Source organism: Manis pentadactyla, chromosome 14, assembly GCF_030020395.1.
Source record: "Manis pentadactyla isolate mManPen7 chromosome 14, mManPen7.hap1, whole genome shotgun sequence".
Lineage (NCBI taxonomy): Eukaryota > Metazoa > Chordata > Mammalia > Pholidota > Manidae > Manis > Manis pentadactyla.
Genome location: NC_080032.1, coordinates 29,999,866 through 30,018,441, shown reverse-complemented (window position 1 = coordinate 30,018,441; position 18,576 = coordinate 29,999,866). Strand labels below are relative to the sequence as shown.

The 18,576-nt window shown below is 43.4% G+C and overlaps 1 protein-coding gene and 1 pseudogene across 7 annotated transcripts in view; both read left to right on the top strand.

Annotated features, from left to right (window-relative positions):
* Positions 1–269: 269 nt before the first annotated feature.
* On the top strand, positions 270–1,246 carry LOC118930549 (translocating chain-associated membrane protein 1-like; annotated as a pseudogene).
* A 2,150-nt stretch (positions 1,247–3,396) lies between these two features.
* ATP6V0A2 (ATPase H+ transporting V0 subunit a2) overlaps positions 3,397–18,576 on the top strand; it is a 29,314-nt gene continuing 14,134 nt past the window's right edge. Inside the window, exons 1-9 of one of the 7 annotated variants that reach the window (XM_036921745.2) lie at positions 3,397–3,711; positions 7,323–7,401; positions 9,202–9,299; positions 10,816–10,953; positions 12,168–12,256; positions 13,435–13,561; positions 15,409–15,491; positions 16,015–16,108; positions 16,901–17,113. In XM_036921745.2, the coding sequence (XP_036777640.2) occupies positions 3,397–3,711; positions 7,323–7,401; positions 9,202–9,299; positions 10,816–10,953; positions 12,168–12,256; positions 13,435–13,561; positions 15,409–15,491; positions 16,015–16,108; positions 16,901–17,113 (1,236 nt within the window). Of the gene's footprint in view, positions 3,712–7,322; positions 7,402–9,201; positions 9,300–9,706; positions 9,990–10,715; positions 10,954–12,167; positions 12,257–13,434; positions 13,562–15,408; positions 15,492–16,014; positions 16,109–16,900; positions 17,114–18,576 lie in introns of those variants that run through there. The other 6 variants (XM_036921742.2, XM_036921741.2, XM_036921746.2 and 3 more) reach the window with 6 other exon arrangements.

Sequence of the window (18,576 nt, the reverse complement as noted above, 5' to 3'; positions counted from 1 at the left end):
GAGGCAGCGGCTGCAGCTCCTGGGTGTGCTGCTGGGAAGAGCAGAGAAGGGGTGCTGGCAGCTGTAGATACATGCAGCGGCTTCACCACGGCAATTCACAAGAAGAGCTCCAAGACTGCCCAGGTCCTGAGCCACAAATTCATCCTGAAGAATTACATGGATGTTGTCACCTATGTGACAATGCCTTCCTCTCGGGACTCATGTTCCACTAACAGCATGAGCTTCTATCATTTTTGTTACTGACTCTTCAGTATGTTGTTACCCTCCCCGCAACAAAAGAACAAACTACTGAATAATCGTCCCCTTATTACTATGGGATCAAAGACTTGGCTACAGTTTTCTTCTATATGCTAGTGGAGATAATTATTCATGCCATAATTCAGGAGTATGTGCTGGATAAAATTAACAGGCAAATGCACTTCTCCAAAATGAAACACAGCAAGTTTAGTGAATCTGGTCAGTGTAGTGTGTTCTACCTTTTTCTTGTATTTGGGGTATCTTCATTCTAATATCTGAAACGTACATCTCAGACCCAGCTATCTTGTGGAGGGCTTATCCCGATAACCTGATGACATTTCAAATGAAGTTTTTCTACATATGACAGCTTACTGGTTTATGCTTTTCCTGAACCTTACTTCCAGAAAACCAAAAAAGATATTCCTTGTCCACTTGTCTACAGTGGTCTTCACCTCTTTCACATTGCCAGAGCTTATTTTTTGAGCTTGAATCATCTAGGGCTTGTTCTTTTGGTGCTGCATTATTTTGCTGAATTTCTTTTCCACATTTCCTGCCTGTTTTATTTTAGTGATGAGAAGTATCAGAAAGGGTTTTCTCTGTGGGCAATACTGCTTGTTTTCAGAACACTTCTGACTCTAATTCTCAGTACTCATAGTTGGCTTTGGCCTTGCCAGAGCAGAGAATCAGACGCTGGATTTCAGTACTGGAAACTTCCATGTGTTGGCTGTTAGAATTGCTGATTTGACATCTGTTCACATTACCTAAGCTTTCATGATGTGGAAGTTCATTAATTTCAGCTCCGTAGGCGGAGAGAACATTCTACATTTCAGGCACCAACCGTGAAGAAGAAACCAACAGTGACTAAAGGGAGGTCTTCTTGGAAAGAAACAGAAAACGGTGTAAAGGGAACAGTAACACACCTGCAGCAGACTCTCTGGTAATAGAAAAGAGAAATTTTCATAATGAAGTATAATCTAACTGATTAATGTCCCCAAAAGAATCTGCTTTCTACTCTGTCTTTTAGCACTAGAGATTTTTTCTGTTCTGAAAAAGCAGTTTGTGCTCTTTGATTCTAAAAAACAAAATTCATAAAGCCTTTAGAAATGTATATAAAACAAAAGCACAAAATAAATTGACGAAGAAAGACATGAGGGCATGGGTGAGGGATCTATAGGAAGGAAAGTCAAATAACACCAGGAGCAACTGTAGTAAGCCTGTGAGAATGTATGCCACACAGCCTGATTTAGAAAAGGCAGACCCTGATTTAGTTTCTGGTCTTAAAAAAAACAAAGATGCTTAGCCACAGGAATCATAGGGACCATAGCTTAAAGATAATCCGGTTTTCAGTGAAAGACAGTTTTTCCTAGTTGAGTGTTGACATTCATGCTGTGGCCCATTAGAAGGGGACAGCCAGCCTGGTGGGTAGGGTGGAGTAGGGTGGGATTTCTTCAACCACAGCCCTGTAGTGGCCACATAGCAATCTCCTGTTTTCTTTGTGAGCCAGATAAATTGAGTCATTGTTTCAGATGGACTTTATACACTGGCCATAAAGTTACTCCTGAAAAGTACCTCTTCTCTTTCGTACTCTTTCAATTCCTAGTGACCCCTGACATCCAGCACCACACAGAACACCTTCTTCCATCTTTCCTCAGAGTTCCCACCCAGGGGGAGTTTGAAATCTCACTTCCAATCTAAATCTATAAAATATAGTCAGTGTAGTGTGTTCTACCTTTTTTCTTGTATTTGGGGTATCTTGTATTTGGGGTAATAGTACACTAGTAACTAAATGACAAAAAAAATTTTTAAATGACATAAAAAAATTCCCCCTATTACCACTATTTGTGTTGCTTGGGGAAACACAATCCATTTGCCTTCTGCTTTTTTTTTTCTTTTATCTGGATCTCTGTGGTGGAAGTGATCACATCCTAAAGAAGGAATGGGAGCTGTCTTTTGTCAAAGGAAAGGAAATAGCCACTGATTCATAAGTTGCGGTGAATCAGATAGTGTTGCTATGGCAGGTAGTGTAACTAGCTCTGGAAAATTTTAAATTTCCAGGTAATTGGGCCTGGTTGTGTGGGTTTTGTTTGGATGGCTTTTGTACTTAAAAAGGGCAAAATTCATTTTGGCAGAGGAATGGCATCTGAGGGGCTCACTATATGGTTTCAACTTGTCTAACTTCACACATTCATGTACGCATTTGAGAAATATTCATTCAATGGCTATGAAGTGCCAGGCCCTATAGATAATAAGAGAATTACCCTTATCCGGTGGAGCTTTTATTCTAGTGGGGGATAGCTGGCGATAAACACAGACAAGGTAATTTCAGACAGTGGTGGGTGCTATAAAGAAATAAAATGGGTGGCGTGGGACGGCTCCTTTAGCTCGGGGTCAGGGACGGTCTCTCTGAGGAGCACATTTAATGAGCTGAGACCTGAAGAAGCCAACTTTGAGAAGTTCTGTAAGAAGGGGTTTAGGCCAAGAGAAAGACGAGCAATTCGAAGCGCAATGACCTGGAAAGAAAGGCAGGTAATTTCCCTGGGGTAAAGGAAGTACTATAGGGTAGGTGGTGGAGATGGTCTCAGAAACCGAGTCCACATCCCAGGGTTCTGCTGGCCACGCCAAGTTCAGATTTTTATCGGAAGGCAGTGGGAGAAGCCAGAGGACTTAAAGTAGCTGCAAAGGACTTTCTGCAGTGCGGTGATCTGCGGGGGACATGGGCTGTCCTACAGACTGTGCGGGGACAGCACCCGAGAGGAGGGGACAGCGGTGGAAGCAAAGTCACGAAGGCTTGAGATGTCCGGAGCAGGCGGACCCGTGGGCCCCACGCTGATCTGCGGTGGCGGCGCTGGGGACCGACCGGGAGCGACTGAGCCCAGGAGGGAGATGCTACCGGGTTGATGGGAATGTTTTAAAATCCGTAGTGAGGACGGTGGAGAGCTCTATCTTACCTAAAATTCCGAAATGTTAGCTCCAGGCGGGGTGAACTCTGTGGCAAGTGAGCGAAATTCTTCCTAAGAAGCTCCACCCAGCAGCCCTGGAGGCACTCCCGGCGCGAGGCCATTCGGGTTGCGCCTATGGCCCCGCGCCCCGCTCCGTCATTCGCGCGCCCATTGGTCAGCAACCGGGCGCGCGCGGAGGCGGAACCGGAACCGGCGGACGATGCGGCGGGGGCGGAGCCTGGAGGCCGTTCTCGCAACGGCTGGAGTGTGTCGGAGGTGGGAGGGCCCGGGTGGCTGCCGCAGCCCAGAGTCCCATGTTGCCGGGAGGTGCTCAGGCTGCAGCAGGAGCCCGAGGCCCGGGCCATCCCGGCTGAACGTTCGGGCCGCGGGGCCCCGCGCCGGGGCCGCACGGACCGCCATGGGGTCCCTGTTCCGGAGCGAGACCATGTGCCTGGCGCAGCTCTTCCTGCAGGCCGGGACGTCCTACGAGTGCCTCAGCGCGCTGGGCGAGAAGGGCTTGGTCCAGTTCCGAGACGTGAGTGTCGCCCGGGAGAAGCCGCGCCTGTGGGCAAGGGCCCGCGGCCCGCCTTCCGCTGGGCCTGCTGTCGGGCTCCGGGCGGGGCGCGCCGCCCACCTCCCCGGGGGAGGCCAGGGTCCGCCGCGGCTGCCGTCCTCAGCGCTCGGGAGATCCGGGCCTGGACCGGGCGCCGGCCCTGGGGTCCCGTCTGACCAGGCCTCTCGGAGTGCTTCTGGAACTTAGAGGGTGGCGGGAACAAATACTCAGCAAAAGGTAGACCAGTGTTTGCTGTGAAGAAAATGGGAGGGGTTGGTGTGATGGTGACGGATGGGAGTGGTCCAGGAAGGCCCCCAGAAGGTGAGTGGAGAGGCGGACGGGAACAGGAAGAGCCCAGAGCCTGAAGTGGGACTGAGCTTGGTGTGTCTGTCTTGAGGGAAGGGATTTGTGTTGGTTTTGTTCACTGATGCGTGGTGTTGTCCATACCTCTGCCCGGTAAGGGATGAGAGCTGTTTCCCCAGGAAGTAATGGCCAACACCTGTTTATGTGTGTGTTTATTGTTTGTGACTTGTTTACACCATCAGCTGTCAGACCCCAAGGGTTAGGGCCTTGCCTGACTTATTCACTCCTGGTTCCTCAAGACTTAGCACAGCGCTTGCCCCTTGTGGGTATTAACAGGCCTCTGTGGAAGGAGTGGACAAGCTTTTCTTGAGTGCTTGCTGCGTCCCAGACACTGTTTTAAGTGCTGGAGACTCGGTGCTGAGCAGGGCATACAAAGTCTCTGTGTTGTTGCCCACAGTCTAGGAGGACACAGAAACACACTGGGATGAAGGCAAAGAGCAGGGTGTGGGAGGGAGATAATTCAGCAGGACCTAATATTTACCAACTGAACTGAAAGTCACTTGAGGTAGACATTTCATTTCCCAGGCTGCAAATTTCATCTCCCGGTTGTCTCCCTTCATCTTTCTAAAGAGCCCCTAGGTTCCAAAGGGAACAGCCCTCCCCAAGATCTGGTATCAGTGATTCCTGCCTTGGTCCCATAAGGCAATTGCAAGGTCCGGGAGAAATTGCTAAGTGACAGGTAAGGGTGCGGGGAAGACCCAGTGTTCTTGGTGGTTCTTGGGACCTCTTGGGCTTCAGTACATAGTACTCACTGAGCTGGCCGGTTCTGTGCTGAGCTGAGACTAGCAACCAAAAAATTGAGGAAACAGTTTGGTGAGAAACAGCCTTCCTTCTTTATGACAGACAGGTGGACTGTTCTGTCCTGTTTCTACTCAAGCTAAGAGACTTACCAAGCTTAAAATTTAGAGGTTTGAACCTAAGGCCTAATCTCCACAGAGATTGGAGTTCCACTGAGGTAGTAGAGTGGACGGGGGTCCTTTTTTACTGAAAATCAGAGAAACCCAAAGAAAAGTGCAGCTCCTCATTTTCCAGCAAGAAAATACAACAAAAATGCTACAATAAGCTTTCTGGGCTCAGAAGAGTATGTGCGTGCATGCGTGCGTGAGTGTTGTGTGTGTATGTGTGTGCTGACTGCCAAGCAGCAGGCGTGCCTGTGCATAAGGCTGCATCCCATCTGACTCTCCTCTCTTCTGGGCATTCTTCCTGACTTTGGGTACACTGGATAGGATCGCTGAACCCTGTGTTTCTGGCCTGCATAGGCTGGGTGATTTTTTCCCTTTGCTTTCTAAGGTGAAGGAAGCAGGCCAGGGGTTTCTGTAGTGACCGTCAGTGGCAAGACCTGGAAAAGAAAGGTTATCACCAAACCCATAGGACTGAGGAAGGAACAGTTCCTCTCACTTTTGTAGCGGTCTGCCGTCTAAGAACAGCGTTCACCTTTGGTCCTTGAGCTGCTGGAGTGGGCAGATCACTGGTGTGGATATCGGTAGGGACTGCCGGGTTTTCTAAATTAAGTGTTAGTCTTAAAAGGAATCTACACTGAAATGTACATTAGTCCCCCCTTAATCGCAGGACATAATGTTCTGAGACTCCCAGTGGATGCCTGAACCTGTAGATAGTACGCAACCCTATATATGCTATGCTTTTTCCTGTACACACTTACCTATAATATAAAGGTTAATTTATAAATTAGGCAGAGTAAGAGATTCACAGCAATAATAAAATAGAGCATTTGTAGCAATAGACTGTAGTAAAGGTTATGTGAATGTGTTCTCTCTGTCTCAAAATATCTTGCTGTACTGCCCCCACCTTTCTTCTCATGGTGTTGTGAGATAGCAAAATGCCTACATAGTGGGATGAAGTGAGGGGAGTGATGCCTGTGCTATGTTGCAGTGTTAGGCCACCGTTGACCTGATGGCGTGTCAGAAGAAGGATCATCTTCTTCCTGACTGTGGTTGCCCGCAGATAAGGGGAATGTGGGAAGGATATCACCAATGAAGGGGGGCTGCTGATTTCATTTCATTAGCCTGGAATTAGGGTGACAGTTGCCTCCCTAATAAGGAAACAGAAACATGTAAGGTGGTGACGGTGGTGTATGTCAAACCAACCCACATTTGTCTCATTGCCACAGATTTGCTATTTGTAGAACCATGTGTTAGAGGTGACCAGTCTTTGATGCTGAAGAGCAGAGATGGAGACAGAGTAGCAGTGTCATTTGTAGACATCTTTTGATGCGTAGCTTCCTCTTGGCCTTGAGTCGTCTGAGAGAGTATATCTGAATTACTGAGAGTTTGAAAGTGGTTGCTGTAGATGAGTATGACTTCCAGAAATTAATACAAATGTGACAAATGGAAGTGAAACTCAAATTCTTTCTGTTAATTCCCCAAAAAAAAGATTCGAAAAGTAAACAAGAACTGCTCCTTTGCAGTGGACGCTTCTCAGATTGTTTGATCAGTTTCAAGCCAAGCTGTTGTCTACTTGTGTGTTTTTAGAGTGTCCAGCACAAATGCTGGATGGAGCAAAGGTAGAATTCTTGCCCTAAATTCCTTTTACCATGAATGATCACTGTCATTGTTTTTTTATGGTGAGAGTAATACAGGTCCAGAGCGGGAAGTTCGGAAGACATAATAGTGAAATAATAACTTGAATGATCCCGATCCCTAGAAATAAACACTTTGCCTTTTTAGTTAATATTTGGTCACTCAGACCTTATTTTCTCACGATATTTTTAAATGTACAAACTTAAGTCTTTTTATGTAATTGCAACCACAACCCCAGTGAAAATATCTTTCCTCTTTTTCAGCTTTTATGTCTGCTCTTCCCCTCCTGGCATCCTGTTTGAGCCTGCTCTGTGCCTGCCAGTGTGTCAGTAGTGTGCTCCTGTTCTGGAGGGTAGTAGTTGATGGCATGGGGAGGGACTCTCATTTCTTTAGTCACTTTTCTATTGTGAATCATTTTCTCTGTGCTTAGGTAAATTGTTGTTCATATTCATAGTTTTTTGCTTAGGTTAACTTTCTTTCTGGGGTGTTTCTGGGGAAAGGCAATGTTTCAGGCTTGTTTGGTTACACTTGACACATTGATTTCCAGAAAAGGTGGGTCACTTTATACTCCCATTCAGTAGTGTACAAGGATACGCTTTTTCCCAAACCCTTGGCTGTGATACCTTACTTTTCAAATAAAATCTTCTTTGAAATTTTAGAAAAGTCAAAGTAAATCTATCATCCTTTTTTCAGCTCAACCAGAACGTAAGTTCTTTCCAAAGAAAATTTGTTGGTGAGGTGAAGAGATGTGAAGAACTAGAGCGTATATTGGGTAAGTTTATTGTAATAACAAATTATTTTTGTCTAAGGAAACCTTGTTCACTTTAGAAAAATCAGAAAATATATAGAGACAAGCAGAGAGGAAAGAAGTCCTAGTCTTACCACTCAGGGGTCATCATGTTACTAGGTTTTTAGTATTTTTCATACTTCCTACTATTCATCTATAAAATATGAGTAAGGATATACATGTGTTATGATCTGGGTGTTTTGTTACCAGCTTTGTGTGTCACTTAATTGTATTACTGGATCATCTTTTCATGTCTGTAAAGAGACTGAGCCCTCATCATGTTTAATGGCTGCATAGTATTTCATTGTATTAAGTGCCATAATTTAACCAATGCTCTGTCGTGCATTATAACTTAAAAACATTGTATACATGTTAGTATATTACTTACAATTATATCAAAGGGTGAAGGAGGTAGGAATTGGCTGATAGATTGGTTCGTCATTCCCTTTTTCCCAGAGCTTCATTTCGTATTAGATCAGTGTTCTCTGACTGTTAACTGTTAAAGCTCAGTAGCTCAAGGCTTCTTGGTTTATCTGTAAAATCTGTCATATCTTAGCCTGAAATAGTTGTTACCTATGTAAGCCTTGAAGTTCAGACCAGAATAGGAGAGGAACATGATCTCAGACAAATGAGTGAAGTATAAAATTTGTTTTTGGAAGGATGAACAGAAAACAAATGGGAGGAGAGCACTGGGGAGGGGGCCCAAATGACTGGGATGATTTTCAACAGCTAACAATTACTGTGCATTATATGTTTTAATTGGTGGTTTTTAAGATTGGAAAAAATGTTCTAATCATCTGAAATGTATCCTTTTCATATTGCTTGAGGTCCTAGTCATTCGTGTTGATCATGCATGACAGAGTTATATCATACTTCTGTCTTGATGATGTATGTGAGTCACTGGATGGGTCGTATATGTGGAATGAGTAAGTTTTTAAAGACAGGGCAAGAGTGACAACACATTAGATATGTCCAGGATTTCCTGTAGCTCACAATGTTTCAAAAAGGAGAGACTTTAGAAAGGAACCCTCAAGTAAATTTAGTCATAAATAAGTTAAAACATTTTGTACCCTTTTCCAGAAATCTCTTAAAACTCAGTGCTTCCTTTGCTATCTCGTTGGTAAGACATCGTCGCTTTTCTTTTTCTTTATATGTAATAGCACTTCTCTAAAATATTATATTTAGCAGTGACTACCAGGTGTCCTAAGGAAAACAACACCTCTTGGAATTGAAAATACAAACTGAAGAAGTTCAGTTAATTTTGGCTGGTTCAGTATATGGGTTCATGAATCTAGTTTTTAACATAAGCAAAGTAGTGCCAGTTGTAATTCAAAACACCATGGCTATCTGGGGACTCTCAGGAGAGTTTGACTGTTTGCCCTGTGTCTCTCTGGGCTCCTTCTGCTGACAGAGGTTGTGGTTGTCTTGATGAATACTTACTTCCTCCTGAGCACCTGCTGGGAAGTCACACTGCTGTCCCTCCTGGGGACAATCATAGGTCTATTATTGGGCTATTCCTGCACTTCTAGTGTGTCCTTAACCTTCTGCTTCATCTACAGGTGCAGAGAGAGCTGTGACTACCATTTTTTAATTAGAGTTTTAGAAATATCTTTGGAAACAAGGCTGTAAAAGGTGACCTGTAAGTCATTAGGAACAAACAAGATTTTTGTGCATTTAGACATCAATTTTTAGAAGACCTAGGAAATGTTGGGATATAAGATGTTCTCAATTAAATGTCTTACAGTAAATTTTAGAGCCTAATTTGTTTAACTTTTATTTCCACAGCTTATTTGGTGCAGGAAATTAATAGAGCTGATATTCCCCTTCCCGAGGGAGAGGCCAGTCCTCCTGCACCTCCTCTTAAACAAGTTCTAGAAATGCAGGTAACTTATTTCTGAAGAAGCTGTTTTAGGTCACTAACCTCAGATACTGCTTAGTTATGTATTTACTTATATATTAGTGCTTTTCTCCCTTTCTTAAAATTGTGGAATCAAATTAAAGAACCATGTTATGATTAACTCTCAGTAATGGATTATCTGTGCAAAATGAATTACACTTACATTTTTTCTTCCAAAGTGTTAAGATCTGTGCTTCCTTCCAATGTGGTGTTGAGCATAGGCTAACAAGAATTAAGTCTTGAAATCCAGTTCTTAGTCATAATGTTTTCAGAAGTTCATTCTGGGCTTATATGTGCGTCAGTGTGTTTCTCCTAGTGCAAGTAATCGGGCTTCAGTCCTCTGCCCTTCATATCCTTCCTAAATTTACTGACCCCTCCCCCTCTCATTTTCAGAAGCTATGTAGGTGATGGGTTGTTCCAAGTGGATGGCAAACCGAATTTCTTCTCCCTGAGTTCAGGGTCTCCGGGGCTGGGGATGCAATGTGAGCATGCTGTGCGCTCCCTGTGGACTATGAGTTGGGGTCTCAGTGTACTCATCTGATAGTGCAGCACACTGGGAAACAGACTGGAGCCCCTGACAGCCCTTCTGAAATGATGAGTACTGTGTCTCCAGGACCATTCCATTGCTGGCTGCTCTGTTTGTTCATCTGGGAGGAAGTCATTTAACGTTTGATATGTGAGTGGACTCGAGAGGGAATTATAGTCAGATGAGTAGAAAGCAGTCATCCATCCAGTTTGGCCTGTTGGATGGGTTGGTTATGGTATTACCACAAATATAGTGATTACTGGGTGTGATTATAACAAATAGAGTGATTATAGTTTTTTTTTTTTTTTGACAAACCTGACTCAAGAACCCAAACCTAGTGATTATAGTTTTTATGAGGCAGAGCACAAGTAATGAATGTATGTCAAGAGATTCATTTGAATATAGGTTTTCATTGAGTCATTTATTTGTTTAAAGATTTCTGCTTCTATTTTAATACTAAAGTATTGTTAAGGATGCTTGCTATATAATTAATTATTAAAGAAGATTTGTTCTCAAGAATTTTTATGCCCAGTTAATTGTGTAAGTGCAACTACAATAAGAACTCTTAAGCTAGAGACTAGGAATATGTATGTTTTAAAAAGATTAATTAAAATTTGTTTCTGTGTTGCAAATGAAAGGAAATGTAGATTTGAAAGAGGAAGACTCTGATGTCTGATAATGGATAGGCAGACAAAAGAAAACCTGAAGACAAGATAGTACCTGGGACTTAGGGTTCTTAGGGTCCCCACGCTTCCAGACTGCTTTATTCGTACATGGCATGACCTTTGTAGCTGTCACCTGAATTAATATGGAACAGTAAATGATGGGCATTTAAAGTCTTTTCTTGTTTTCATTTTCCTATCAAACTCTCCTCAGTTCTGCCTTTTTAAACCCCCTGGTTTTGGTGCTGAGAAAAGATTGTTAAAACGACACCTGACCTAACCCACCCTCTCAAGGAGCTGCCATCTTGTCTTAGGAGCAGCTGCAGAAGCTCGAGGTTGAACTGAGAGAAGTCACCAAGAACAAGGAGAAACTGAGGAAGAACTTGCTTGAGCTGATTGAGTACACGCACATGCTGAGGGTGACGAAGGCCTTTGTGAGGCGGAGCGTGGAGGTGTGTCTGCCCTGTGTGGAGATGCCACCTGGCCCTCCCTGTGGAGGTGTTGCTTTTAGAAAAGGAAATACTGTGATCTCAGCTTTGTTTTTCACGTGATTATATGGCATTAAAAAAGCTGGAATCCTTTTCCTGTGTTCGTTGATTTTAGCAATACCAATACTTTCCATTAGTGAAATGCTTTGCAGTTGAAAAAGTAATCTTATGATCATGAGGAAAATTGAACAGTGGAGGTTGAACTCTAAAATTTAGCTTCTTTTTTCTTCCCCAAATTGCCAAGAGTAAAATAAGTGAAAAAATAATCCCTTAAAGAATGGTCAATATGGTTGTACCATACTTGGCTGATTAGAGAGGGAAGTACTTGCCTTCTGAACTCAGTGTCAGTGCATTTAGTGGTGACCTCAGACAAAATTACTCTGTCTGGGTGAGGCTTAGAACCTCACCCCCCCTGTTTTGAGATAAATCTTCTGCATCCGTGGATGTTTTGTTGCCCTTGTCTAGCTTGGATTAACACTTAGTCTAGAGGCACACACCTGATCATCTACATTTGCTCTCTTACAACACTAAACTATGTTTTCTACCTTTATCTTGCATCTACCTACCACGTCAGCATTTTATTTAAAAAAATAATAATAATAATAATAAGGGAGAAATGTGGGATTCACATATAAATCAAGTATAAAAATCAAACGAATATTCATTATTTGACCTGATTGATAGCGTGATCAAAACCGAAAGTTTCTGTGATGACTGCCCTTGTACTGTTCACCATGTAAGAACTTATTCACTATGTAAGAACTTGTTCACCATGTAAGAACTTGTTCGTTATGCTTCAGAAGATTGGAGACTGACGAAAATTAGGCTTGGGGTGGATTAATGGTTGTGCATTGAGCATTGAGTCCCCTATACAGAATTTTATTGTTGTTAACAACCATTTGATCAATAAATATGAGAGATGCCCTCTCAAAAAAAAAAAAATTACTCTGTCTGGGATTAAGGGATGACATGTATATTTTCATGTAAGTGTCTTCCACGTAAGCAATGGGAATGATCTTTTTTATTCGTCAGCGCTGAGTTACATGTGTGAGTTGTCTTGGGGCATTGGCCCCCAGATCTGAGCAGTTAGTAATGATGCCCTGTCAACTTGTTTGAAAACATGACTTGAGAAAGTGCCACTTGTAATGAGACACACTTGGTTTCATATCTCTTTATAGTTTGAACCTACTTATGAAGAATTCCTTCCCTTAGAGAATGATGCATTATTGGACTACAGCTGTATGCAGAGGCTGGGAGCAAAACTGGGGTAGGTGGCAAGCAGGCGGGGTGTCAGGCTTCATACCGTCCTTGTGGTAGATGAGCTCTGTGGTGAGGATGTTGGGTGTCATGTGGAAGTCTGATGGAAAGGAAGAGAGTGAATGTTTAAGAAAACACTGTACTCCTGTGTTTGTCGAGTTGAATTACTCAACTGTGTTGACTTTTTAGTTAATAATGGTGGGAATTTCTTTGTTTGGTATAATGAGCTGGGAAGAAGGAACATTTATGCCTGTCAGAGTTACCCAGTAAGCCTGGGATAACTGGTCACTGAAGCATCAAATCATGTTTTGTTTTGTGGAAACAGAGGGCGTAATTGGAGTTGGGTGGTTGGGGGGGACCTCTTTCTGTGTGCATTCTTTCTGTTTACTTGAATCAGTGGTCACTTGTTTCCTTGTGGTTTGTGATTTCATTTTATTACAACTTCTGGTCCTCTGTTCCTTTGTAGGAATTCAGTGATGTTTAGTTTGAGGATGTATTCCTTCAGAGAAAATTTATTTTTACACTTGTCAGGTACTTGGGGGCAGTCTACCAATATGGAATCATTAATTTCTCAACTTGAGTTTTTTTATTTTTCTGTTTGTTTTTTCACGATGCAAGTAGTATGAATTTAAGCCACAAACCTGAATGACTTCTAACCTTTGGTTATAAACTTAAGGAAGACACTTTCCCTTCTACCCAGAACCAAAACTGAAGTAATCACTTGGCTTGCAGGCTCCTTTGCAAGGTGGATTTTTTTCTAGCCCACCCATTCACTAAAGGTGTAGCCCTTTGGAGGTGATGGGATTCCCAACTTTAGGAGAAATTAGGGGGATTCATTTCCATCTCCTAACCTGATATAGACCCAGAGCCTATCTCCTGTCTCCTGTGCTGACATTGAAGCTTAAGGCTTTTAGATACTGGGTCAGTAAAATTACATCAGGGTAGCCACAAGGTCCTGTTTTATTTTTGTATTCCAAGAATTTTTCTTAATTTTGGGCTCAGCTATATACATTTAAAAGGATGTTTCAAAAATATTTTATCCAATGCTATAGATGTTTTATAGTTGGAGGGCTTTCAGGCTATCTTTACCATTTTGCCGGAAATGAAAATCTTCATCATCCTTTTAGTGCAATGTGATGCTACCTCATTACTTTTGATTGACTGCACTTTGTCTTTATTGTCTCGTAGATTTGTATCTGGCCTAATTAACCAAGGAAAAGTCGAAGCATTTGAAAAAATGTTGTGGAGGGTCTGCAAAGGGTACACCATTGTGACCTATGCAGAACTGGGTGAGCCCCTGGAAGACCCTGAAACAGTTGAGTACATGTCACCCTCACCTTTTAGCCATGACAGAGCAGAGTTGGAGGTATAGTGCAGAGCAAACCATTTGAGAGTGATGTTCACCTGATGCCTTAACATCCTCCAGTATGTTAGGGTGTGGTTCCTACAATCAGGGACTTCCTTCTGCACCAGCGCAATGCAACCAGAAAGTTAATGTGGTGCACCGCAGCCCTGAGCCTCAGATCCCACTCTGGTTTCAGTCGTGGTCCCAATACTGTCTTTTATAGCAAAAGACCTAGTTTAGAATCACACTTTGGATTAAGTGTAACATCTTAATGGTCTCCTTTATTCTGGGACAGTTTCTTAGTCCTTGGCTTTCATGACCTTTGCCTTTCAAGATTAGGACAGCCCAGTTTCTTGGTCACCCTTGACACCTCGTGTCCACTCCTGAAGCAGGATTGTTAGTCCATCTTTTAAGCAGAAGGTGAATCTGGCCTTTCTCCTCACCTCCACCCCCACCACCCACTCCAGAAGATGAGCGTCCACCGCGGCTGTGCTTGCATTTGCAGGACTGCCGCCCAAGCCCTTGGCCTACCTCCACCCACTCTGCTCTCCCCTCCTTGTCAGACTTCAGCAGGTTGTCACTCCTTCACCAAACCTTCCAGTGGCTTCTGTCTCACTCAGCCCAAAGCCTTACAGTGTCACCTTGTTGTTTTCTTTGGCCTCCTGTGTCACTACTTGCCCTATCTGTGTCTCTTCAGCTGTGCTGGCCTTGCCTGCTGTGAACTTGCTTCTGTGGCTCAGAAGTCCCCTTTCCCCTGCCCCTGGTGGCCATCTGTCTCCCCACTCCTTCACTGCTTTAGGCGGAAGTGGCCCCTTCGCAGAGAGGCCCTCCCTGATCACCCCACTTAAAATCCCAGCTCCCAGCCTCTTCCTCCCTATCACCTCTTCCAGATTTATTTTGTTTATACCACTTCTCTCCACACGTGTACTAGGTATTTCCTGTGTGTCTCGCAGCCAACTTGAATAGAAGCTTCCCGACCTTTAGGTCAGGGATTTTTGTTTTGTTCATGGCTGTATTCCTAGCACCCAGAACTATGCCTGGCAAATAGACCAGAAACTGATCAGTTTTGTTCGTAGAATATTTGTAGATACAGTCAACTCTCAATGTTCATGGTAGTCATGGTCTATAGTCTCCATGAACGTGACTTAAGAACACTGAACCACCACACCAAGGGGAAACACAGAGTTAGGTTCCTGCAGCCTCTGGCCATGTGTCTGTCAGCCAAACAACACATAATCTTGTTTTATCTGTGTTTCCATTAAAGATGCCTTATGTAACACATGTCGTTAAGTCATTAACACTGAACCCATGGGCAGCAGCACTGTCACTCAGGCCCGTGGCACATCTAATGCGCTCCTTCCGTAAGGTGTATCTCTGTCTCCTGCTCAGGAGCCTAGCCAACACTTCAGCACTGCCCCTGAGGACCGTTTTAAATAGTGAAATCACCAAAAAAGCACAAAGATGTAGAATAACGTGGTACTACCCAGACCACTCAAAGGACACTTGTTTACAGCTGAAATGAGAAGGCAGAGTATTGCCTTGTTTGCTTTCAGCAGGAACATGCATGTGGAGTGACTCAAATGTTTGGCTGCTCTTCATGTCTGTGAATGGCTGAAAAAATGCTGCAAGTGTTGATTTTGGGGTTAGAAATACATTTTAGCCAGTAAGTGAATTTGCAGTTACAGTATCTGCATATAATGAAGATTGACTGTATTTGTTGATTGACTGAATGAATTAAGCCTGGGTCAGAGTTTGAGCTGCCAGTCTTCAGAGTTCTAGATACAGAAGTAACAATTATTCCGATTTATTCTTTGTAGGGAGAAGTCATAAAATGGTATGTGTTTTTAATATCCTTTTGGGGAGAGCAGATTGGCCACAAGGTTAAGAAGATATGTGATTGGTAAGAAAAACATTTCATTTCTTTATATTCAGTAACCTCTGGTTTTCCCTAAATATCCCTCTGGGTTTGAAAGAAATATAGCAGGTGCAAAGGCTTGCTGAATTTTGTTATATCTTTGCTGTAATTTCCTCCTTTTATTTTCTCTTTTTGTAAAGGTAATTATTATTGTGTGTTGTTTTTATGTTTGAAACTTGTGTAATGGTTCTCGGCCTATGGATGGTGGTGAATTTCAGGAAGTTGAAAATGGGAGTGAGTTTCTGGGATGATCAAGGACAGGGAATGGAATTTGGAACCAAAAGGCAGTTGGCTGAATTTGTAGAACTCAGTAGAAGTTTGTTGAGTGTTTATATGCAAGGCCTTGTCCTGGGCAGTGCCTGTGTCTGCGCCCTTTTCTCCTGGAGGGCTGCTTTTATTCTGTTTTGGAAGAATACATGCCCAGGTGGTGGGCTGAATTTGGTTCTAGTCTGATAGGGCCATTTCCCATCCTGATGGGTGTGAGACTGCATTGAATTCTGTCTTCTAGTTACCACTGCCACGTTTACCCCTACCCAAATACTGCTGAGGAGCGAGCGGAGATTCAGGAGGGGCTGAATACCCGGATTCAAGATCTTTATACTGTGAGTAAACTGGAAACTGTTGTCTCCTTATTTAAGACATGTAGAACATTTACAAATCCATTTATTTTCTCTTTTAAGATTTTAGTTGTGGACAAATCAAGATGGTGTAGGGAGATGGAAATGTCACTTACCCCTCTTCTCTTTATGGAATTTTAATTTTAGATGCCTTTTGGAAACCTAGGTTGTGAAGATGGGACTTAGGAAAGACCCTCTGATTGTTTTGATATGTCAGATTGTGAGACTTCCTCACAGGAGACAATAAGCCACATCTGGAGTGGTGGCTTGTATTTTACCTGCACTATGTAATTCATGTTTGTACTTATATCAGTGAGCACTCTTGGTGGCAAGAACTGAACTGTGACCCACTTAAGCAAAAGGGGATTTCTTGGCAGAACGTGATGGGGTGGGAGTTGGTGACTCACAGCATTCACAGGGAACTGGGCTGAGGTTGGGAGTGGATTAAAAACTGGGGAGCTCTCTGGACCCGGCCAGCTCACCATGCTGCCACAGTGACAGGGACTGCTGACCATTTCCTGTGCTCTTGGGGGTCACGTTCTGGAGAGGAAGCTCCCAAGAGAGAGCAACAGATTGGCTGAGCATAGGTTTTCCGCCTGCCTCCTGGTGGTCCTGGAGTCAGGAGAAGCAACGAACTGCCCTAACCTGTTCCCAGGAGAGGTAGGTGCCTGCAATGAACCTCCATCAATGTGGAGAGGCTTCCTTCATGGAAGTGGGTGTCTGGCCAACAGAGTGTGAAAAATGCCCATGGTGCTGAAAGCCTGTGTTCTTACCCAGGTGCTCCACAAAACCGAGGATTATTTAAGGCAAGTGCTGTGTAAAGCTGCTGAATCCGTCTACAGCCGCATCATCCAGGTGAAGAAGATGAAGGCCATTTACCACATGCTGAACATGTGCAGCTTCGATGTGACAAACAAGTGCCTCATCGCTGAGGTCTGGTGTCCTGAGGCTGATCTACATGACCTGCGCCAAGCGCTAGAGGAGGGGTCGGTAAGGCAGCCCTTCCTCCCCAGCCAGTACCAGGAGGGGGGCCTGGCACTTCCCAGGGAAATGAGAGACACCAACAGACTCGGAGAAGTAAGGGAAATGACCATTTCATAGAGCCATGAGAGTTTGTTGTGCTGGTCCTGCTCTGGAATGAAATGATGCGAGCCAGTCCCTGGAGGATGTGTGTGCTCATGCATTTTTGATGTACTCTTCTGAGTACAAGTGAAAAACTGTAGATATTGAAATGTGTAAGACACAATGACGTGGCTTCCTCCTGCCTAGAGCCTCATCTCTCCAGTCTCTCTGCTCAAAGATAGCCATTGTTTGATTTCTGTGATGTCTTTGGGTTTCTTAATCTTAGATAAGCAGAAATGAATTGATATTTTTCTTTTTCCTTTCTTTGTAGAAGGTTGCAGTCATACTGTTCTTTTCACTACTAAAACGTCCCTATTTTTTGTACCTTTGTAGTATTCTGCTGTGTGGTTGTACCAGGGTCTATTCAACTAGTTCCCTGGTCATTTAGGTGGTTTCCAGCTGTCTGAATACCAACACCATGATGGTTCCTACATGCACAAATCTATCTCTGGGATAAATTCCCAGATGTGAAATTGCTGGGAATTTTGACAGATACCACCAGCTATTGCATTTCTCTTATTTTGGGTGATGTTCGTAATCTCTTTGTATGTGTAAGAGCCTTGAGAAGTTTTTTTGTGTGTGTGTGAACTTTCTGTTCACATGCTTTGCTCATTTTCTACTTGGTTGTTGGTCCTTTTCTTACTCATTTCTGTTGGCTCTTTGTGATATGAGAAAATATGTTTTCCCCAATCTGTCACTTGTCTTTTGATATTTCTGTTTTTGTTTGCTTTGGTCATACAGAATTTTTTAAATTAAGTACAACCAATCAACCTCTGTTGTTATAGCTTCTGAACTTTGACTAATAGGCTTTACTCACTCCAGGTCTACAGAACAGTGTCCCATGTTCCTGTGAGGGCTTTTTCTGTATCAAAACTCAATTCTTCACTAGAAATAACGGATTTACATATTTCAAGTGACAGTTAAGGAAACAAGTTTTCATAGAGGTTTTTTGGTTAATCACTTTGTTGCATTATGTAATTCTGTGATAGCAGAACTATAAAATAGCCAGTGCCAAGAAGGAATCTAATATATAAATAAAACTAGTTATTTCAGAGTTTGAGGCATGTGTTTCAAAGATCTAGATGAATTTTATTTATTGAGGTAACATCAGTCTTGAGGGACATGACCAATACTCTTGTTATCTGTGGTGTGTGTGTTAACCTTTAAGGCCTGTAATCACTTCATGCAGGGTGCATGTTGCTGTTCTCCGATGTCCACATGCACACCTTTGGTGTCTTGGGAGCTGCTTGCTCAGGTGCCAGTGAACACAGTGGGCACTGACCCCCACACCACACAGATAGTCTCTGCTCCATCTCTTAGCTTCTGGCTCT